The sequence below is a fragment of the Acanthochromis polyacanthus genome, chromosome 3 (genome assembly GCF_021347895.1).
Source record: "Acanthochromis polyacanthus isolate Apoly-LR-REF ecotype Palm Island chromosome 3, KAUST_Apoly_ChrSc, whole genome shotgun sequence".
In the NCBI taxonomy this organism is placed as follows: domain Eukaryota; kingdom Metazoa; phylum Chordata; class Actinopteri; family Pomacentridae; genus Acanthochromis; species Acanthochromis polyacanthus.
In genome coordinates, this window is record NC_067115.1 from 18,416,893 (window position 1) to 18,438,709 (window position 21,817).

The 21,817-nt window shown below is 39.7% G+C and overlaps 1 protein-coding gene across 1 annotated transcript; it reads right to left on the reverse strand.

Annotated features, from left to right (window-relative positions):
- Positions 1-3,964: 3,964 nt before the first annotated feature.
- LOC110958753 (voltage-dependent calcium channel gamma-4 subunit) lies at positions 3,965-15,733 on the reverse strand. Its single transcript, XM_022205427.2, has 4 exons — positions 15,058-15,733; positions 8,915-8,998; positions 6,881-7,021; positions 3,965-5,730 (listed from the first exon to the last, which is right to left on the reverse strand). The coding sequence occupies exons 1-4, from the start codon at positions 15,278-15,280 to the stop codon at positions 5,174-5,176; spliced, it is 1,005 nt and encodes a 334-aa protein (XP_022061119.1). The 5' UTR covers positions 15,281-15,733; the 3' UTR covers positions 3,965-5,173.
- Between the last annotated feature and the right edge of the window lie 6,084 nt (positions 15,734-21,817).

The window sequence follows — 21,817 nt, forward strand, 5'->3', positions numbered from 1 at the left end:
CACCGGCTCCTTCCAGCGGGAATTGGCCGACAGGTATGTGTTTTATATGAAGAATATATGAGGTTACATTTGTTGTCTAAATCCTATGTGATATATATATATATTTATATATATATATATATATATATATATATACATATATATATATATATATATATATATATATATATATATATATAGATAGATAGATAGATCTGATATACAGTTAAATGATGTCCTTTAGGTCTGGGATATCACAACCATCCCTCAGCGCAATAATACCAGCTGTTTTGGATGACATTATAAACATGACCAGTCAATACATCAGGTTTACTTACACTGTGGGTGAACAGGCCAACACAAACGGCAATTTGCAGCAATGTCCGGTTTCCCAAATGTAATCGGCGTAACTGACTGCACTCATGTTGCTGTAAGGGCTCCGAGTGAAAATGAATTTGTCTATGTAAACCCAAAAAATGCACATTCAATCAGTGTACAAATTATTTGTACATCAGACATGATCATAACAAATTTAGTGGCAGGGTGGCCTGGGTCAACACATGATTCATTCACCCTGACGCACAGCAGTGAAAAGACTGCAGGCCGGCGCTGCGTAAAATGCTGTGGATGTGCAGCTTATTTATATACAGGCCCCTGAGCTTTCACACAGTCTGAGGGCTGAAATTTTCTAAGTCCCACAGTAGATCTCTGTTAGATTTAACTTTCATTCAGTCCAAGGACGGATATCTTCAAAGTTCATGAGTAGGTCTGTGTTAGTTTGAACCTTCAGTCAGTCTGAGGGCTGAAGTTTTAAAAGTTTCTTAGTACGTTTCTGTTAGTTTCAGGAAGTATTCCACCTACAAGGTCCTCACACATCCACCTTAAAGGAACATTCCACCAAAAATCCCTGGACATGCACCTAAAATGTTGGTTTAACTGAGTATTCCATCCAAAATCCTCAAAGAGACCTGAGGGGCTGGTTAAAAGGAATATTCCACCTAAAGCCTCAACTAGGGCAGTATATGTAGCAGCAACAACAGAAAGAGGTCCTCTCTCGGTGGAAGAACCGCGTCCGAGTGGCAGCTCCCTTTCTGCTCTTACCTTACGCACTAAACTCAAGTGTCATGGAGGACTCGAGTAGTTGACATTTCCTGCTGCAGCCTTCTCTTTTTCAGTTTTCTTCCACGTCAGATCACTCCTGACCTGGCTTTTGTTGATGTTTTTGACCCTTTTTCCAAGCTTTGACCAATCCGAGAACATGAAGTACATCATTGGCATCGGCGGCATAACCAATGGAGGAAAAACCATCCTCACCAACCGCCTGATCAAGAACCTGCCCAACTGCTGTGTGGTCCATCAGGATGACTTCTTCAAGCCCCAAGATCAGATTGAAGTTGGTAAAGATGGTTTAAAGCAGTACGATGTCATCACTGGTCTGACATGGACACCATGATAAGTACGAGCTATGCGTTGCTGAAGAACCCGGTGAAGTTTGAGAAGTCTCATGTGGTTAATAACACCCTGGACACAGAGATGGTCCTGAAGTCCGACGGAGGAGACTCACGTTTAACACGTCCATCAAAGGCCTGTAGGTGTGAAGCAGGAAGCCCTCTACAATGAGGATGTGAGTCTCCTCCTCCTCCTTGCATTCTTCATATGGGATGGAAATAAAGTATGCAAAAAGAGGAGGTGCTCCAGGAAGTCCACGGTGCCAGACCTCCCCGGCCTGTTCGATGGCCACGTCTGGACCATGGACCTGCAACACAAGAACATCTGCTCACTGTAAAAGATTACTGAGAGCAGCTTTTTGTGATTTCTATGCAGAACACTGATGTTTGCTGAGCCGTGCTCTATTAAATGACTTAAGAATATGGACTATTGCTACTGTTTAATATTGTTCTCAGGTTTATTGTTAAATGTATAGTGTTGCTTATTGTATTGTATTTTATTGTATTTAAGAATTTGGAGTATTGTTACTGTTTATTATTTTTCTCAGGTTTACTATTAAATGTATAGAGTGCTGCTTCCTGTATTTTGTTGTATTTTAAAATTTACATTACTGCACAGAACATTTCAGATTATTTTACCACAGATCAAGGGTACAGATTGTTGTTCACTGTGTATTGGGTAGTACTCATTTTGATTTAGACTGATCAGTACACAGAACCCTATGATGTTTCTGGTTTACAGCTGAGAACTGGTTGCCAAAAGTACAGAATATTATTTCTTAATTTAGGTATGTTATTTGTCAGTAAACATTCTAAGAAGTGGAAATTGACAGGGTTGTATACAGTGCTGTTCTTGCACAATATTTGTCACTTAATTGCCCTCAGGATACTGTCATTGAGGTTACTAGTTTTAGATAACAGGCAGATGCTGCAGCTAATGATGCTGTAATTCACATAAACAAGGAAACAAGCTGCGTAGATCTCATGGGGAGAAATTGCATCTGACTTTCACACTAGTTCTATAGCCTCAAAATACATGCTGTGCTAATAAAGTTATTATATGAGACTTGTGTTTCTGATTCCCTCATATTTGTGAAGGAAATTGCTCTCCAAGCATCAACATGGTGTTCGGTGTTGTCCTCTCCACTGGTGGCTTTGCAGGATTCTGATTCTAACAATTATAGCTGCTTTATCCGAGTTAAATAAACCATTGCTGGGTGTTAATGTTTTGTTTTGGCATCATGTGTATCAGATTTAGTTTAAAGATAGCTTCGGTGTGAGCTGGTATCTTCAGCTGTTTCAAAGACAGAAGATGAGTTGAAGCCGTGAAGCGTTAAATCGTCCTGCACAGCGAGCTACCACTGCTAACGCCAGTCCTGCAACTGCATGGGAAGATGACCCCGCCATTTTCCTCTCAATTTTTAGAGGAACTGTTTCCTTGGCACACTATGGTGGGGAGGGGGAGCAGCTTTATTGTGGATGAAAATATCAGTGATGGCCCATAGCATTCAAATTCACAGGTTGTAACAGCTCGGGTGATGGGTAGGGAGAAGGGTAAAGAAGAATTGCTCAAATTCAGGTCCAGAATGGGAAACAAGGTCATCAAACAAGTTTTGCATAACAGAAATACATCACTGACATGCAGAGTGGAAATAAGTCCATTATAATTCAAGGCATCTCCTTGTCCGGATCACTGATTTAAATGTCAACTATAGTTGGGAGAGCCGTAACCTACTGCATGTCCTCTCATGGCCTTGTATGGTGAAGCACACACGGCATCCTCTCTGACCGTGATTCACAAACCAGCAGCCAAATTAAGCCAATTGCAGCTTCTGCTGGAAATATTCAACTGGGAAACAAACCATGAAGCAGATATGGAAGCCAGCCAAGCGTGCACTGTAACAAAAACGAGTAATTTGAACTTCTACCAGCACTCCATACACACACAACACTCACTTTAACTCCAGCTCTTGTTTGGAGACAAGAAGACAAGCTTTTCGAAGTCTGGATGAGCATCTGGGAGCCTGTTAGTTCAGTCAAGCATTAAGTTGGCTGATGCCGATTTCCTTTAACACCCTGTGGTTGACCGACTGTCTGCTATGCAGTTTCATAGCAGAACATAACAGGCCCATCAACCCTGCGTCATTACCTAAATATGTCCTCTATGAGGGAAAACAAAACGCCATGTTGTCTCTATGGATCAATTCTCAGCTTGTATTTTGCATTAAAGTACAAGTAAACTTATCTGTAATTATGAAGCAGAGGTTTGGAATTTGCTTCCACAGTCAGTGGAGAGGCTCGTGGATTTCTGAAGGACTATTTGTTAAGGGGTTGAGCAGAAATTTGACGATTTGTGATAGAGTGACCTATATCATAAATAAGTGAGCTGCAGCCATAAGAAATCATTTTCACTAAAGGAGTTTGTCCTCGAGAGTTACGCACCGAAAAGAATAACTGGATCTGTACACATATCATTTGCCAGTTTTTAAAATATCCATTCTGCAAAAGTTGCCAAACAAAGCCACAGAAATACATCCTGACACAAATTATTATTTATTGTTTCTTGTCAGTTCATTGAAAATTGATACTTTTCAAACAATTCCTCTTGCTGTAGAGCAGTAGGAATACAGAAATCCTTTAAATATGAATCTACAAGTGGCTACAAGTGTATTTTCTTGCAGCATGATCAAAATTCTGTACCAGACAAAAACAAATCTTTGAATACAAAGGCAGTAAATGCAGAAACAAGACTCATGTTAATTAACTGCAACACACACAAAGCATGATCTAACCTCAGCTTTTACACATAGGCCAACCTCAACAGTCTGTCTGGCTTCGGTAAAGAATTAATTTGTTCTCTACATCGTCCCTGAGTGAATAGAGAGTAAACTACACTGACTGTACAAATAAAGTCTACACTAATCAACTCACAGCATACTGGAATGTTCTGACGTGCCTTGGCGTTACTGTTAATACATATCTACAGATATCCATATTCATAGTATGAATGTGTCATAGTGTGGCAGTGTTTCAAAGCCATAACGCACACTCACATACTGCAACACATACATTTATCATATAACTTACAAATAAGTTTGAGAGAGGTTACTGAGATACAATACAAGTGTTTAAATGGGAGTTGAGAAGGCTTAAGATTATCAAAGGTGAACTGATTACGTTAGCACCATTTGTGTTAAGTTACAAACAAGTACATTACAATAATACTCTGATAACAATCACACAAATCACTTTCCATTTCAAAACACTAATTCAGAAGAAAAACATCTTTACCATAAGCTCAATATTCTGAATCTTTAATATGTTGAGCACAAAGTCTATTAAAGGTTAATCCTCTTACTAGGCTGAGTCACTGAGGGACTGCCTTTAAAGGACACCAGCACAAGTAAAAGATTCAGGCTTTCTACAAGAGCTGAAATTCCTTCTTTTCCAATAGCAGGTATTATTTTTTAAAACCAAACTGCTCAAACATTTCTCCAAAATTCTCCCAACAGGATTTAAAGAGTCCTATCAAAGAAAATGTCTTTGATATCAGTTTTCCTCCTTCCCAAAATGAAACACTTGCACTTTTCTGTCTCAGATGTGAGAAAACCTATTCTGAGCTCTGACCTTTCAACATTGCTACCATGTAAACAGTCCCGGGGAGGAATTGTCCATTCTCATCAACTGTATGGCATCTAATGTGTTCCATCAAGCTTATTGTTTAACACAACAATAGACTCCTGACCTCATACTGGCGTGGTCCTCCGGTTCACTCCATCTTTCACATCTTTCTGGAAGCAGTTGTGGACTTGTAGAAACCCAGAGTCCCTCTCGGGGCTGTACGGGCCTGCAGTCCCACTCCCCCTCTTTAAAGGGTCCCTGCTGAGGGTGTACAGGGATACATCCCCCATTGGCAAACCCATTCCCAGCCCTCCTCCCCCTCCACTTCCTCCACCAATCTTCATTCCCACCGGGGATGTATCGCGAGACCGGTCGGTTGACCTCGAACTGGAGCGTGAGCGCCTTCGTCTGTAGCGGTAACTTGGTATGCGAGAGTACGGTGAAGAGGATGAGGTGGTTTTGATGAAGTCACGTTTGGCTTTGAAGCGCGTCTCTTTGTTTTTCTCGATGTATATGTTGACTGCAAGGACACCCACTGACTCGGCCACGATGAAAGAGAGGGCACCGAAATAGAAGGACCAGCCGTAGTTGTACTGGTTCTTCTTGTCCTCGTCTTTCTTGTCACTGGGATCTCCAGCATTGCTGGAGATGTAGACAATGATGCCAATGATGTTGCTCAGGCCTGAAGACAAGAGAAGGAAAGATGTAGTGAGAGATGTTAATGCTCAGGTAACTAAATGCAATGTTTGCCCTGAGAGTAATTTCTGGGCATTTTTTGCTTCTAACATTTTATTTTGCAACTCTAAAAACAGCACAACAATGGCTAGAAGTAGAGAGAACTCAAAGATGAACAATATCTTTTGTACAGTAGAACAAAGTTATAATGCCATAAACTGAAAAAAGAAACAAACAAAAACAAAAATTGAGTTTCTTACTAACTTATTTTGGGAAAAAAACAGAATTAATAGTACAACTTTCTTCAAGTACTCACATGTGCTACCAGCAATTGAAAAAATAGGGGCTCCATGTCATGTCGATATTTAACATGGCCTGCAGTTTAGCCTAGTTCAGCCAAAAGTCCTTGAATTTGTGTCACATGAGTGCTGGTCATAGATGAGTCAGTAATGGTTTTCTGATTGCATTGAGGAGCACAGATGCTTTGGCTTTAAATAGAATCTGTCTCGGACAATTGATCTATTTTTGGCAGTTTTTAAATTGTGACATACGGAGTAAAGTGATTTAGATGAAATATCATGATTTTAAGCTTAGAATTGGTTTGTTTTCCTTCTACAACAACACATGACAGATGAGAAGTTCAAATACAGTCAGAAAGTTGAAAATCCAACAATTCTTTTTACAGTTTCTGGTTCTGATAAATGGTGTCATTTTGATGATTTTTTTAAAGACACAATGACTGGAAAACTTGCTGTGGATTTATAAACCCGAAAGATTATGATACAGTGAATGTGCAGTTTTCCCACTGTGTCACATCACTCGTGGATGTGACAAAGCTCCACTACGAGGATTAAGAATACATAAAAAAATAAGGAAGCCTTTAAAAGAAATTGAAACAACCACAGTTGCTTTGTAACATGGAGACTGAAGGGAAACCTTCACACTCTGTTTACCAAGGCTGCTGTTGCAAAAGTGCTGCTCTATAATATTGTAAGACGTTGAGCTTACTTTGCAAAACACCCTGACTTGCCATGAATTGGCATTATATGAAAAACACTGAAGTGAACTGAATTGATGTCCTTCTCCTTTCAGTATGTGACACTGCACAAAATCTATTTGTGTTTCTAGCTGTGGTGCTCTGTACAGTCTGGTCCTACCTGCAGCCACAAACAGGATGCCTGCACTGAGCAGGATGTTGTTCTTGCTGCTGTAGATGCGTCCAACTCCGACACACAGGCCGCCCAACATGAGAAGGATGGTGCTGAGGATGGGGAATAGGCTTGATGCACGAACTATACCTGTTCATACAAGATAGAGACAGTGAAGCCTTCCTCTCAGTACAAATGGGAATTTACATTACTTGATAAGTAGAGGCCAAGCAATAAACGGGGGGCTGCACAATGTCACTCGCTCACAGATATACTGATATTGGCACACACAGATGCGTTGGCTGGCAAGTGTTCTGGCTGCTGGGCATACCAGGACAGTCCTGGTTGGCTGCCATATTGGAGTGCTGGTAGGACATCAATATTACTGTATGTTGTTGATTTGACATTTACCACCCATCCAAACAGTGTTGTACAACTCCGGCTCCAGTGGCACTGGCTTTGCTCAGGAACATGTCAAGTAACATGACATAAAAGGTTGTCCACTAAACGTGAGGTTGGTGGTTCGATCTCTGGCCCCTCCATGTACTGAAGCGCTTCCTTGGCAAAAACAGTGGAATGCAAAATGCTCCTGATGGCCTCTGACCTCTGCAGTCATAGGTGTGTGAACTGGCAAATAAGAAACACATTTTTAAGTGCTCTGTAGAACTTAGCTTAGGCTAGCAACATGCTATGTAAGCGTGTACTGTTTATATTGTAAATATCCTATAACTTTTTGATAATAAAATATAGTAGTCCTAATCAAGGGTGCTGCTATATAATAGCTTTCTGTGTATTTTATTTATTTATTTATTTTGTATATGTTGTTTTTTGTTCTTTCTGTAATAAAAAAATGCCAGATTTCTTGCAAAAAATCTCAAAGTTGACAGTTCAATCCCCCGAACCTCGATATTTCAGAGTGTCTCTGGGCAAGACCTGTAGGGAGGGAAGTACCTTGTATGTGAATGAGAAACACACTGTAAAGTGCTCTGAGTCCACCTAAGGTAGAAAAGCTCTGTGTAAGCACAGGCCGTTTACCAATCCACTGTAATCAGAGTTGAATTTTCATATTTCAACACGGCCTCAATGTCCGATATTGGTTAAGTTTCACTGGACAGTAATTAATTCTTTTATTAAAATTATTCCAAGCATCATTTGTTCATTCATCATGTGTTACTGTTATCTTTTCACTTGATTATAATTCAGATACAAAGTATTTGCTCAGTAATAGAATCATTTGTTGCTACACAATGGAGAGAATTCAGACTGCATTCAATTATCACAGAAGGAATACTCTATCTGGCATGATTCAATAAGAAGCATAACCACTATAATACATGCATAGTGCTGTGCCACCCACACTTCTTGTTAAAGTAATTTCTGTGCAGCTAAATGCTCCTGAAATAGCAGCATATGGAAGACCTGCCCAACACGCCACAAGTGAAAAAAAAAAAGGAGGAAACTTGAGATTTAAGAAATGAATGTTTCTACGCATACTAAGATAAATACTGAGACCTAATTTGCAGAAGTAGCTCCGTAACAGTGACCAAGTGAGTGAGTGTTATTTACATTCCCTGAGCTTAATGAAATTCATCAATGTAGACAACAGTATAAATGGGAACGGCTGCCTCAGGGTAAAGGAAATCAAACTATACACGAGATATAGCATGCTGAGTGAGGCTGAGCTGAAGCCTCAAACAAAATACACAAACGGATTAGGCTACAATAGCATTGGCTACCCACAGTGTTGAGACAATCTTCAGTCCGTTGAAGAGGTTATTTATTACCTACAACGCTTTGGCCAAAATGAAATGTGCTCTTATATCTGTCAACTACGACCGTTTCTTTAGACAAGCCCCTTCACTCAGCACACTTTATCATCTCCGTGGCTCCAATTACTGTCATGACATCAGGCTTTTATGGGGAGCGGATAGAGATGTCGTGACACATTAAGTAGCCTTGTGATAACTCCATCACCGCTCAGGATAAAAAAGAGAGGATTAAGGGGTTGAAGTGTTTGAAGAAGAAGAGGTTGCAGCGACTTACGTAAGATGTACTCTGAGCTGTCTGTATCGTAGTCGTTATCCTCTGGAAAATGATTGATACGAAAGCAGCTTCCTTTGTTGATACCTGTGGAGAAGCCAAAAGCATGCTGAGTGTGAATGTGACTGATGGCAGCAACAGTCTGTGCAGGTACGAAATGACAGCGGTAATGGGGAAAATACTGTCTCCTTAATGTAGTTTGACATGAGAAGACGGAGAGTTTAAAAGGATCTACCCATCGACCGTTCAGTCAGCAAGCAACTAGTATAATGAGACAAATGCGTTGTAGAAAAATTGAGTGATTTGCTGTTGTTTTTCTGGACAAATAATATCCACGCTTGTGCTCAAGTGTCCTGTTTTCACCTCTAACCATGTCAGAATCCATTTGAGGACAGACTGCTGTGGATCTGAGGTTCTGAAGTTCTCAAGCCCTCAGGCACCTTCTATTCAAAGATCTCGGTCTCTTCACTGAGAAAATCTTCCCTCCACTTTTAAGAGAATAAAACATTGGAGGATTATGAATATTGAAAGGTTAAAGCTTTGAATTAAAAGTCTGACTCCTGCCATGTCCTTTCAAGTCTGCCTTTGTTACTGTTTTAGCTTCTGTGGTGCTACATTAAACACCTGTAACACGCCTTTGCATGTGTTAGCAGCAAACGCATTATGATGCATAAGCACTAACTAGACACAGCTTGAAGTTACGTCTTGTCAAATAAAACTGACTAGACTGGACGACTTAGATTTTCTCACATACACTCATATGCTGTTAGAAAGAATGTAACAGCATAAAAGCACTCTCATATTTCATCCATCCATCCATTATCTATACAATCAATCAATACAATACTCAATCCTCTGTAGAGTCACGGGGGTGTTGGAGCCTATCCCAGCTGACACTCTGGACAGGACGCCAGTCTATTGCAGGGCTACATACGCAAACCATCAGACTCACATTCACACCTGCGGACAATTTAGAATCACAGATTAACGTTTCTCATGTGTAATATTTTAGTTTAATGTGCAATATTTAATTTTCATCTGCAGCATTTTGATTACATTTGTAATATGTCACTTTCATGTACAGAATCATCAATATGTGCAATGTTTAATTTTTAATGATTTTTTTAGGGTGCAATATAATATTCAGTTTCATTTTTATTTTATCTCACTAATTTCAGTAATTTTAGTTATGTATAACATTTATATCTTCTTGATTTTTACTTTAGGCCACTGCATTCCGCACATTGTGTCATTAGTTTTTCTCTAAACAACATCTGCCACAAGAATTTCCTTTGGGTTTAATACAGCCTGTCCTCAAACCAAAAACGACCACATAGGTCGTCTGTACACGCCCGTATTACGACTGAGTGTTACGTTTTGACTACGCGACCTCTGGCGGTTGAGTAAATATCGACACTCCGGTGTCGCAGGTGAAACATCACCATGAACAAACTTTTATCTAACACTATCCCTATCCCTTTCCCTCAGCCTAACCCTAACCATAACCCTAACCCCGTGCTGGGAAAGTGAGGAAAAAGCTGTTTCGCGAGGGAAAAGCCGTTTCTCCAATTAAATCCCGTAATGTGTTCCTTTTCCCCGTAGGGATGCTAATGTAAATACGCTCTCATTCCGGTGCAGGTTACATACGACCGATGTGGTCGTATGAATTTGAGGACTTGTTGGATTAATAAAATGTCATCTTCTCTTATTCCTTAAAACATGGAAATTCCAAATTGCTAATGTAATCATATTCCATGCCAGCTAATGGTCAGGCTTGAAGACAAAGTGTGCAACTTCTGTTGGTTGATTCAATTTCAAGATTTAAAAAAAATAACATGAATTAAAGATGTAAACATAGATTTGTTTGTATGAATAATTTCAAATGACTTCATAGAGAATCTGAATCTGATGTTTTTTTAAATGTTTTCAGTTGAACAGTTCTCAGTGGTGTGGTATATCTGTTTCTTTCTGTTCTTCGGGCAGTTTTTGACCTCTACTTACACTAAAAAGTCTTTTTTTTCTTGTTTGTGACAGACCACTGATCCTTTGATTTTCCCATCAGTGATGCAATTAAACCAGTCAAAGCTAGCAAACTTGCATGTTAATTATGACAGATTTTCTCTGTGTAGATTCTCCAAGTCATGGTAGACCTTTAGTAGAAGAAAACTGGACTTCTCTTCTTGGTTCCTGAAAATGTTTCACCTCTCACTGAAGAGACTTTCTCAGCACTGAGAACTGCTAGAGCTTTTCCAGTTAGAATTGAGGAACACAATTAAACTCAACAAAAACTGGTAAAACTGGATGTAAATAATGAAGTTATTTGTCTGTATAGAGTCTCTAGGAGCCAAGAAGGTCCTTCAGTTATAAGTGAGGAACCTTCTTGGATGAGAGGGGAAGCGTTTTCACAAACAAAAAAGAGAAATTCAGTTGCCTTCTATCCTGAAGACAATGGAACATTTTAAATATTTTAAAAAGTGGCCCAATGTTTTCAAGAAGAAACTTTGAATTTAAAGGGGATCTCCAGATATCTATATGTAACTGTTCACTCATTCAGCCTTGGCTAAATGTGCTTCTATGAATACTGGAAACAAGTCTTCCAGTGACGTCAGTGAGGAGATGTGCACCATATGTTGTGAGTCTGACCAGCAGTGAATGGAGCTGTAGCTGTAAAATCAAAAATCAGTGCGGCTGATTAGCTGCAACCCCTGACTGTTTCTTCCATGCCTGAGTGGCTCTATGCACCATCTGACTGAATGGCGTTTTGTGAGAAGCAGCTCATTTGGATGAGTTACACATTTTGGGGAATAAATGTTTCATAGGGTAGGAAATGCATTCAGTGTGTATTTGTTGCTCTACAACAATACACGAAACGTGACCCAATGAGTGCAAACAAAACACAAGCGAGGCACAGTGTATATTTCAAACTCAGTATGCTTAATTTATTTCATTGTAGCCGCCAGACCACCATTCTGATGTGTCACTTGTCTGGGAAATTCACATTTTTTCACGGGTAAGGTCTGAGATAACTGCGAATGAGAATTAAAGAAAAGCAGGGATAAAGTGATGAAACACACCAGAGTCAGTCTGTCGCCTCCACTTTCTCAACGTCACTCTTTCAGTCTATTTCAACACTTGTTCTCTGTCTTTTTCCCTCCAACACTGATCTCTCTTACCACTATTATGCCTCAAAAATCCACACACCTCCTGTGTCTAAATTGTTTTCCCTCTTTAACCTCATTTCAGTGGGATTTTTAAGAACACTCTTTGGATCAAAACACAGAAGGCCAGTGAGGAAATAATCAGGGGAATGACTGTAAAAGGATAGAGGAGAGAGATAGAGACAGAGATGACTAGGGGAGGTATCTCCCCAGAGCCCATCTGTCTAAGAGACCAGAGCCCATCTTTTATTACTCAGCATAGCTTCACCATAGCAACCTTCCCCCAGCAACCCAGAATCACATTTCTAGCTTCGCTTCTCAGAGGACGCCTTTGACATCTTACTAATGCATTCAAGGCTAACACACACACACACACACACACACACACACACACACACACACACACACACACACACACACACACACACACACACACACACACACACACACACACAAACAAAGCCACAAAACCAGAAAGCAGCCTTTATGATGCAGAGAAGCTCAAGAATCACCTACAGAAAAGAAAAAGATGGTTAAAAGCAAATGGCCATTTTAAGATGGACTAAATGTTTGCTTGAATCCAACACAAGTTCCTTAAGTTAGAGTTCTTGTTGTACTTCAGCATGACTGGCCGTGGAGTGATACTTGGTTTGCTTTAAAAAGGTTCATTTTCCACCAGTGTGCACCTTCATGCACGACATTACACACAGATGACTGTATGGCACATAGAGACGAGCGTCATTTCTTCAGTGAGGTTTGCCAGTATCTCCCGAGCCTTACTGATCATTCATAGTTCTTTTTTTTTAATCTAACATAGCTATTTAGAATTCATACTGTGAAAACTTAACCTGAATAAACTAATCAATCACAACAAAGGGACAACATACACAAAGTTGGCAGGAATCGACAGAAAAATTTTACTTTGTTGACATTTGAGGAATGTATTTTGAAAAAAAAAAGTGCAAATCAAGTTAAAGAGTGCAGATTAAGTGGCTTTTTGTTTGTAAATCCCTCTAAGACTCAATCCCCACATGAGAATTTTGACTAAGCTAAGGTCACAGGGGCAGCTACAGGTGTGCCACTAGAGGCCCCTTGGATGAATTGTCACCATAATACAGTAAAAAATGCTAATGTGATGAGAGAACTTGACAAAAAAAGCAAGAGAATGTGTGAAACATTTCCGTATGTATAATCCTTCCAACAGTAAAAGCAGGGAGTGAGAGGATTTTGGGAGATACGAGACATGGTGAAGAGCAACGTACACTCCAAGAAGAGAGAGAATGTGCCTTTTGATTAACTTTACAGGAAAACTATAAATAGCAATGCAATTTTCACATGAAATTCCAATAAAGCAGCAGCAGCATGGAGTTAGTGCCTGGAGTGCGAGTTCCACGATCGCTGCCTTCATCAGTATGCAAGACAGAAACAGAAACAGTTTCCTCTTCCATTGAACCCTCACACCCCAAACACTGTCAGTGCTCTGTGTGTCTCCAAAGATGGCACATTTATGACAAAAGGAGACAAAAAGAAGATTCAAATGTCCTTCTTTCACAAGTTGTAAGTTCATGTAAATGCTCCACAGTTTGGGGATTAGAATAATTTATGTCTCCTTTTGATGTATTTTATTCTGATCATCGAGAAAATAAAAGCCGTAGTGACAGTCTTTATTCCTTACTCTGTGGTATGATTATTATTTGACATGACTGTAATCTGCACAGTGCATTTGCAGTACAAAACATTTGGATTTCTTTTTCTTTTGACTGCAACTGCAACATCTGTTTGCCTGTAAAACATGAGTAAACCTGTATAAACATGCAGAATTAGCGCTTGTGGGCAAATGTGGAGAATGTGGTCAAATCAAAATCTATAGAAATCTTTTGTGTGGAGTTCTGTAATGAAAATATCAACAACTTGATATTTCCAGGATAAACTGTGGCAGGACTGGCCTTCTGCATCTGACCTGTTTGGCAAAGTTATTCATGCATTTACAGTAACTATTCAGTCAGCTTTTTACTTAAAAGAAACATCCCTGGTGAGGATTTCAGCACCAGTAATCATGAACAGCTCCCCAGCAGACAGAGGTGTTGGAATACGTCACTCGTGTCTCCTTTCACGGATCAACTGATTGATTTCATCGATTTGGCTTCTTTCCGATGAGCAGTCGCGCGCAATGGTGTGCAGCCGTGTCCAAACAACGCCGGCCTGTTCTCCCAGCCTAAGAAACCCCAACCCTAGAACTTCCTCAGGCGTGTTTGTGTTGAGGATTACGTGCGAGCTGCAGAACAGCTGAGAAAACCACCAAAATCTCCGGAACCAACAAGTCAGTCGCTTGCGAAAACAAGATCACATCTTCTGTAGCTCAAACTTATTACAGCACAATTTAGGGGAAGAACTTCTCATGCACTGATGAGAAAATTAGGATCAGCCCTTAAATTATTACTGTGCAAGCAAATTAGACTAAAACGTGAGAGGTGTTTGCGCGTAATTCATGTCATGATCTGATCATCGTTTTGTCCTTTCTGGGGGACTGAATAATTTAGAGGGTTGCATTCATTACGCACACACAGTACCCCCTTTGCGCGCAACACGAAGCAGTTTCCACCCATTTTTTATTTCATGGAAGACACAATGGTCTTGTAACTTATTGAAGACAATTGCATTTAAAGACAGAAAAACACCCGATAAAGATGTTGAAACACATTTGGTGATTTCTATTATTGATGCGTCCTGAATCCACGCAAACTAACATTCATTTGCTAAGATTGAACACGCACTTTTTGCAGTAACTGACTGCGTTTTGTTTTTTTTTTAAATATATGTTTTCGCTCGGACATATGTTTATTCTACTCACTGCACACACTGTCACCTCCACGCTAAACGACAGCAATGAAAACCACATCAGCTGGATCAACAAATGACCGTGCGCTCTCGATATACAAGGGGAAAGTTTGTAAACTTGCAGAAACAGACTTATTGGACTTAATTTACCTTCGATACAACAGATCCTCCACAGCCCGGAGTGCGTCAGGTCGCCTTTGACTTTCTTGGTTTGCATCTGGGTTTCGTCGGTGGTGACATTAGTGGCGTTGCAGATGTACGCCCGGGAGTAGAGCCAGTAGTCAGTGCCGATGGCGATGGTCATGAGACTGAAGGCGGTGAAGGCCCCCACGATGGCCAGCAGAGTCTGAACCCCTCGGTCACACCATGCCATGGCGTCTCATAATGTGCGGATCCTCCACAGCAGCTTACGACGAGGAGCGCACGGTGCCAGTGATCATGGTGAGAAGGAAGCGGGGCGCGTCTTTTGCCGAATCAAGAGTGCTGATCCTTAGCACTGCTTCATTTGTGCTTCTTTTTCCTCGTAAACTTACAATCGGAGTTGAATCCAAGTTCGGTCACAGCTTTCACTTCACTCCTTTGAGCAGGCTGGTCATGTCCTCAATCCTGCTACAGGTGGGAATCAAAGGAAGAACGTTCTGGAGACGCATTCCGTGAACATGCACACTTTTATCAAGAACTACAATTACGATCACAACATCTGTATCGACCATACACGATTCCTGCGTCTTTACAGATTTCTATCCAACATTTAACTGCAGGTTTAACAAAGGATGCGACATCGACCGTCCAGACCACACCTTCCTCTGGCTGCAGCCAATTGGAACCGCTGATGATAACAGCTGTTGAAAGAGGAAAGCTTCTACTAACACATACAGTGATGTTGAATAAGAGCAGAATTAAGCGACTTCCTAGGAGAGAATAAAGCAATCTGTAGTTTATATTTCATTGAAAATAAAAGACAATTACATATGTTTACACAAACAATCCAACAGAAAAACACAGTGTATGCAGCTCTAAAAGTGGGCTTCAAATGTTTTCAGAAGCATCTAGAAATCAAGAAAAAAGGATTAAAAAAAACAACAACAACACAGAATCACTGTCAGCAGAGAGCAGATTCAGAGATCTGATTTGTGGGTGCATCTTTAAAGTTAAAAGCATCACCACTGATGAAACATTTCTAAAAACATCTTTCAAAGCAACTTCGGAGATGGAGCAGATCATAAAAGTAGAAAAAGTAAGACACAAATCTTGGCCATAACCACAAACTCAGATATCATTTTCGCTAAACCATAGAAGTACTAAAATCTATGTTAGGGTTGTTGCTTTAAACTCTCAGCTGGTTGCGGTTTGGGGATCTTCTTTTCACACTGACACAAAGAATAAAGGGGGAGGCTCTGTAGAGTTTGGTCCAGGCGCCTTCTGTCTCATCTGTGACTGGGGGCCTCATTCCAAGATCCCAGGCTCTGAGTCACTTCCTGGTTCCTGCAAGGAGAGCAAAAAGAATGAATAGAGGGTGTGAATGTCTGTGTGTGTGTGTGTGTGTGTGTGTGTGTGTGTGTGTGTGTGTGTGAGGGAGAGAGAGAGAGAGAGAGAGAGAGAGAGGAGCGAGATGCTGGAAATGGGATGAGAAAGTGAGGACTAGAAGATAAAGGCAAGAGAGGTAGTAAAATGAGGATATGATAAAGAGTTTATGCAAAAAGCCTGTGCTAAGCTCTCAGTTTCTCCTCCACTGGACTTCAGTCATTTTAACAAGAGGGTGAAAGTGGAGGGTTTGCGGCAGGTAAGTACAAGAGATCAGCAAACAGAATGTTTAAGCTTCACAAACCTTTTATAACTTTATATTTGATAGAAAACCACCAACTGTTGCTCTTTTTTTAATCTATCGTTTTGCTTCAGGAGCTTCTCTGACAGAAGAAGTCAAAGCAATTCATCAAATGAACAGTCAAGTCTGGTGAGAAGCTATTTAAATGAGTCTGTTAATGACTGAAATCCATGCTAAAGCTCATACAAAAGTTGTAGCAGGCTCGCAGCAAAATAACACAGCTCTTTAAAGTAGAAAAGACCTAAATCTTGGCCACAGTTATAAAACTCAGAACTTGTGTCACTAATTGAAAGAAGTCTTATAAAGTCTCGGGCTGTGTTCACAACTTTAGGCCCTCGGCTGTTTGCACTCGGTGGTCTTTTTTGGTGGACCAATCTTCTTTTTCCACACTGACACAGACAGAGAGGCTGGTTTTCCCGCCATGCCGTCCCACTTCATCTGACTCTGCGTGTCTCTGATTCCTCGCTGCATATGCCTCATGTGGTTCGGCTTCCAAGTGTATTGTCCTTGGGCTATTTTTGCATCCTGACAAGATCTGTCTGAGTGCTGCTATTTCTTCATAAAATTGACAGGTGGGCTTTTAAACTAACCCAGCCAAAGTAGCTGGTGTAATGGAAGCACAGAAGCACCCCGATAATGAATTTAATTCTCAACTTAAACTTTCAGAGTGCTGGCACAGTTTAACATTTCATTCTGGTAATTGATGTCCCCTCTGCCAGCTTCCTTCTTTCTCACAGTGTTTCCTTCTTCCATGCTGGTTTTTGGCCTGAACTTCTCTATGACCCTTGTCTTACAAATATGGCACTACAAGTGTTGATAGTGTTCTTATCTGCCTTTTTGCACTTGCTTTTCACGCAGTTTTGAGTTGCTGCCACAGTCTAGCCTATTAAAGTGAAAGAGGTGCAGCATTGCTGCCTGGTGCACAGTGTTAGTAACTGTGCCAATGCAGCAAGGCTATTTACATTGTAAATTAGGGGAGGTAATTGGTTATTTCCTTTGGAATGATTTTGTCAAAATTCAGACTGATTTTGGCTAAATTGTAGGGTGAAGGCAGAAGCTTTTGGAGTTTGTTCCTTTTGAAAAGCAAATGAGAGAAAGTCAGATAGGGATGAAAAATCACAGGGAACATCCTCAGAGGGAACATTCAAACCACAAATATGCACAGGAGATATATACCAGCTGAGACATGTGACAGAAGTTCAACTCCAATTCAAAGAAAATTATTTTTGACTTCTGACACCAAACATAGAGCAGCAGTGAGAGAGTTGTTGTGAGTTGTTTATCTCTACATCTACAAAACTGGAACTGTAGCACTCAGTGCAGTTCTGTAATGAATAATTTCACATGTGTTATCATAAATATGCTGAATGCATACAGAAGCTGAAACCAAAACTATATATAATTTTAAATGACTTTGGCAAAGCCATTCACTCTAATGCAGTAAAGCATGTCACTGAATAATAGCTGCACTAAGTTATGAATGAATCTTTGAGAACTGTTATAACAAATCTAACAGTGGTCAATAGTTGTCAGCAAGCTACTCACTATTCTGTGGTGACATAGTACATAATTTCAAAACTGTCAATAAGGCTTAATTATAAGACAATGTTAAAGAAAAAAGTTAAACTCGCAAAGATGGTGGGTCTCTGCATGTCATAATATCCAATGATAGCAGTCCTCAGTGTTCATGATGATGGAAATCAGCAATAAAACTAGTAATAGAGAATCTTTCCTTTCCTAATGTGATCACGATTAAAGAGAATTTTAAAACACACTGCACCAAATACGAGCTAAGATTAGAGATAATTCAGTTAAGATCTTAACAGATGACTGAGGTAGTCGAGTGCAGCTGCCAGGTTGAACATCTGTTACTACATGAACATGGATTACATTAGAGAAAATGTTCATTTTAACCCTTTTACTAGATGAGTGAGGGTTAAACAAAATAATGACCAATGTGACCAGCTCCATCCCTGCTGTCTTGGTTTTCTTTTGCTTCAGGTTTAAGATGAAGCAACAACAAAGTCATGGACGCTGCCTGCTGCAGTCACACAAAGCACTGTGTGTGCAGACGCTGCCTGCAGCAAAAGAGAGAGATAAAGAGCATATGAGATTGGGCTAAAAGAAAGCAAACACAGACTCAGCCCTCAGGCTGCCACAGACTCGCTATGATACACTGTAGTTTAGACCAGCAGTTTTTTTTTTGTTTGTTTGTTTTTACCATTTTATACACTAACATTAGGAACACAGAGACTCACAGCTTCAAAGGAAAATCACAGTTTGTAGCATGTTTGGTCCCATCTTAACAGTTTTGGACATATTTGTTTTCTCACTAACGATCACAGTGTCCTGCTGTGATGTACAGACATGTGCAACAAAACCAGACAAGGCAAGAATGAGAGATCAGACAATCAAAAAGGTTGTAAACGAGTCAGTTTTTTAGCCAGAAGAAATGCTGAATGAAACCAAAGTTGGTGTTTAATGTTTTTTTTTACTGTAGCCTTGCCAGTGTGAATAAGCCTAGAACATAAACGTTCATTTGGCCAGGAGAACATCATTACTGACGCAACACATCAGCATAACTACACAGACTTTCATAACAACATACATGAAACAGCTGTTGGCAAATGTGATATTGTAAAGATCCACAATTTCTGTATTTTAAGAAAGAGGGTATGGTTATGGCAAAAATCAGCCACAGGACTGAAAACATTCATTTTAGATGTAGTTGATTTATTTTTCAGGGTTTTTAAAAAATTTTTTTTTTGCCATTTTCAGTTGGTGTCTGGGAGGATTCAGTCCTCAAAACAACATGAAACTACTTGGTTATGTTTAGAAACAGATTGTGGTTCAAAACAGACTCTTTCAGATGTGTAACAAGTTTCTCCTCCATTTTTTTGGTTACCAGGGTGACAAGGTCCGCCATGTCTAAAAGGACCGACAATGACAAGACCACCGCCATCTAACAAATTTGAAGATTTTATACACACTTGTTCACACATCACAAGAAGAAGCCTATATGTAAACACAGGTCATGTTAACCTCCTGAAACAGCTGACCAGCATTGCTCTACATATTTATCATGCTGCTGTATCGTCACCAACACTTTCAGCCCCCTTTGTGTGTACAATCTGTCCACTGAGTCTGCTGACTTGTCAATATCCTGCATGCTTAGGTCGGAGGCAGCAAGTAGTCACTACTTCAGGTGTCTCAGAGTCTTTTTAAAAAAGGTTACATATAGGAGAGCTGGTCCCCAAAGGCAAATTTTCTGCTCCTTTGTCTCGAATCAGGCTTTGAATCTGGCTGCATCACAGCAGTGATTTGAAGCAAAGAAGAATATTTCAGGAAAGCTTTCAAAATGAAGTTTTTTTGTTAGTTACTGATTTCGACAATAATATGCTTTCAAAGCAAGTCAACAGATATATTTTATGAAATAGTAATGGCTCGAGGTTTAAGAGAGGACATGTTTTAAAAGGTTTTATTTTGTGACAGGAACAGAACCTCTGTTTTCCCTTTTTTGTATGCTGGAGTGAATGCAAAGCAGAGTACATTTTTGTTGGAAAAGTCTTTGTGGCAGTGTTTCTGCAGTCAAGAAAGAACCCGATGATGAACCACATCATCCTCAGCTTGATTCTAACTGCCGACATTTGCTACTTGTCATTCCTCATTTCTCTCTTTTACCAGATTTCGGGCCATTTCTCTCCTGTACAATCTCAAAAATAGGCATAACATGGCTAAAAATAGTCAAAAAAGACAAGTCCTTCTCTCTGACCAGAACATTCTTATCCTTTAGTCTCCAATGCATTGTCCAAAAAAAACGAAATATAAAGAGCAACTAACAGAGCAAACACAAGTGTTTTCTGTTATCATTTGACATACACATGCAAGCACACACCTCAGCATGCCACTATCATCATCACTGCAGAACAAGAATTTCTTATTGTGATAAATGAAGTTTCCAAAAAAACCTCCAACTCATTTTATTCAATTACACACAAAGTGATGTATACATCAATTCAGATTAAGCAAAATTTATTTCAGAAATACTTCAAACACTTACCTGAATGCTAACCAGACACATTTCTGTGTTTCAGTAAAAAATCCATAAAAAAATGTCAATAGAGATAAGCGCCATAAAAAGAAATTATGTTGCCAAACATAACAAACCTGTAACCGAATCTGATACCAGATGCAGGTGCATGTGTGCACTTGTGTTACTCTTGTAAGGAGTTCCATTTGTAAGGATCTGCCCGGTCCTCATAACATATATCTTTTAAATCTTATGTAGACTTGGTTTAAGGCCTGTCTAGATCTAGTATTATAGAGTGTATAAATCCATTAGTTATGTAATAAAGAGGAATGATTTATGTAGCATAATTTCCTGCCCAGATCCTCCAATTGGTAGACGGAGCTAAAAATAAGACCGTAAAGCCAAATATGAGACTAATTTAAGATTAAGTGGTGCTACAGATGGCACATGCATTCATTTGAATGAGGATGATACTAACTGCCTTGAGCAATCTCCCTGTTTAATGTGGCCTTGACATTTTGGTGAAAACTTTGAACCTTTAAATTACAAGTCCAGGACTTTTTTTTTTAGCCCCATGCCATGCCATGTTTTTTTTTTTTTTTTTTTTTTTTTTTAGCCCCATGCCATGCCATGTTTTTTTTTTTTTTTTTTTTTTTTTTAAATTCTACAGCACAAACACTGGAATCAAATGCTGGTTTTGTTGTATTCTCACACACACTTCATCAGAAATAGTAACAAGTAACACTGGTATCATTAACATAGATAATGTAACATAGTAACAAGAAGCAAGGTGAATGGAAACTGTAGCATACAAAAATGTAAGTCAACATTTGGACAGTCAGCTTTCTCTTTTAGAGGCTCTAAACTCTGGAATTCATTACCCACCGATATCAAATTAATCACAGATTTAAAACCCTTCTCTGCAAAGGTCAAGTGCTGGCTAAAAGCAAATCAGAGCTGTAATCATTCTTAGTTTGCCATGTTTTTTATTAACTTATTTTGAACTGGTTTGTGTAATTATTTGTTTTTATGTGAACATGTATTTTATTGTTCTT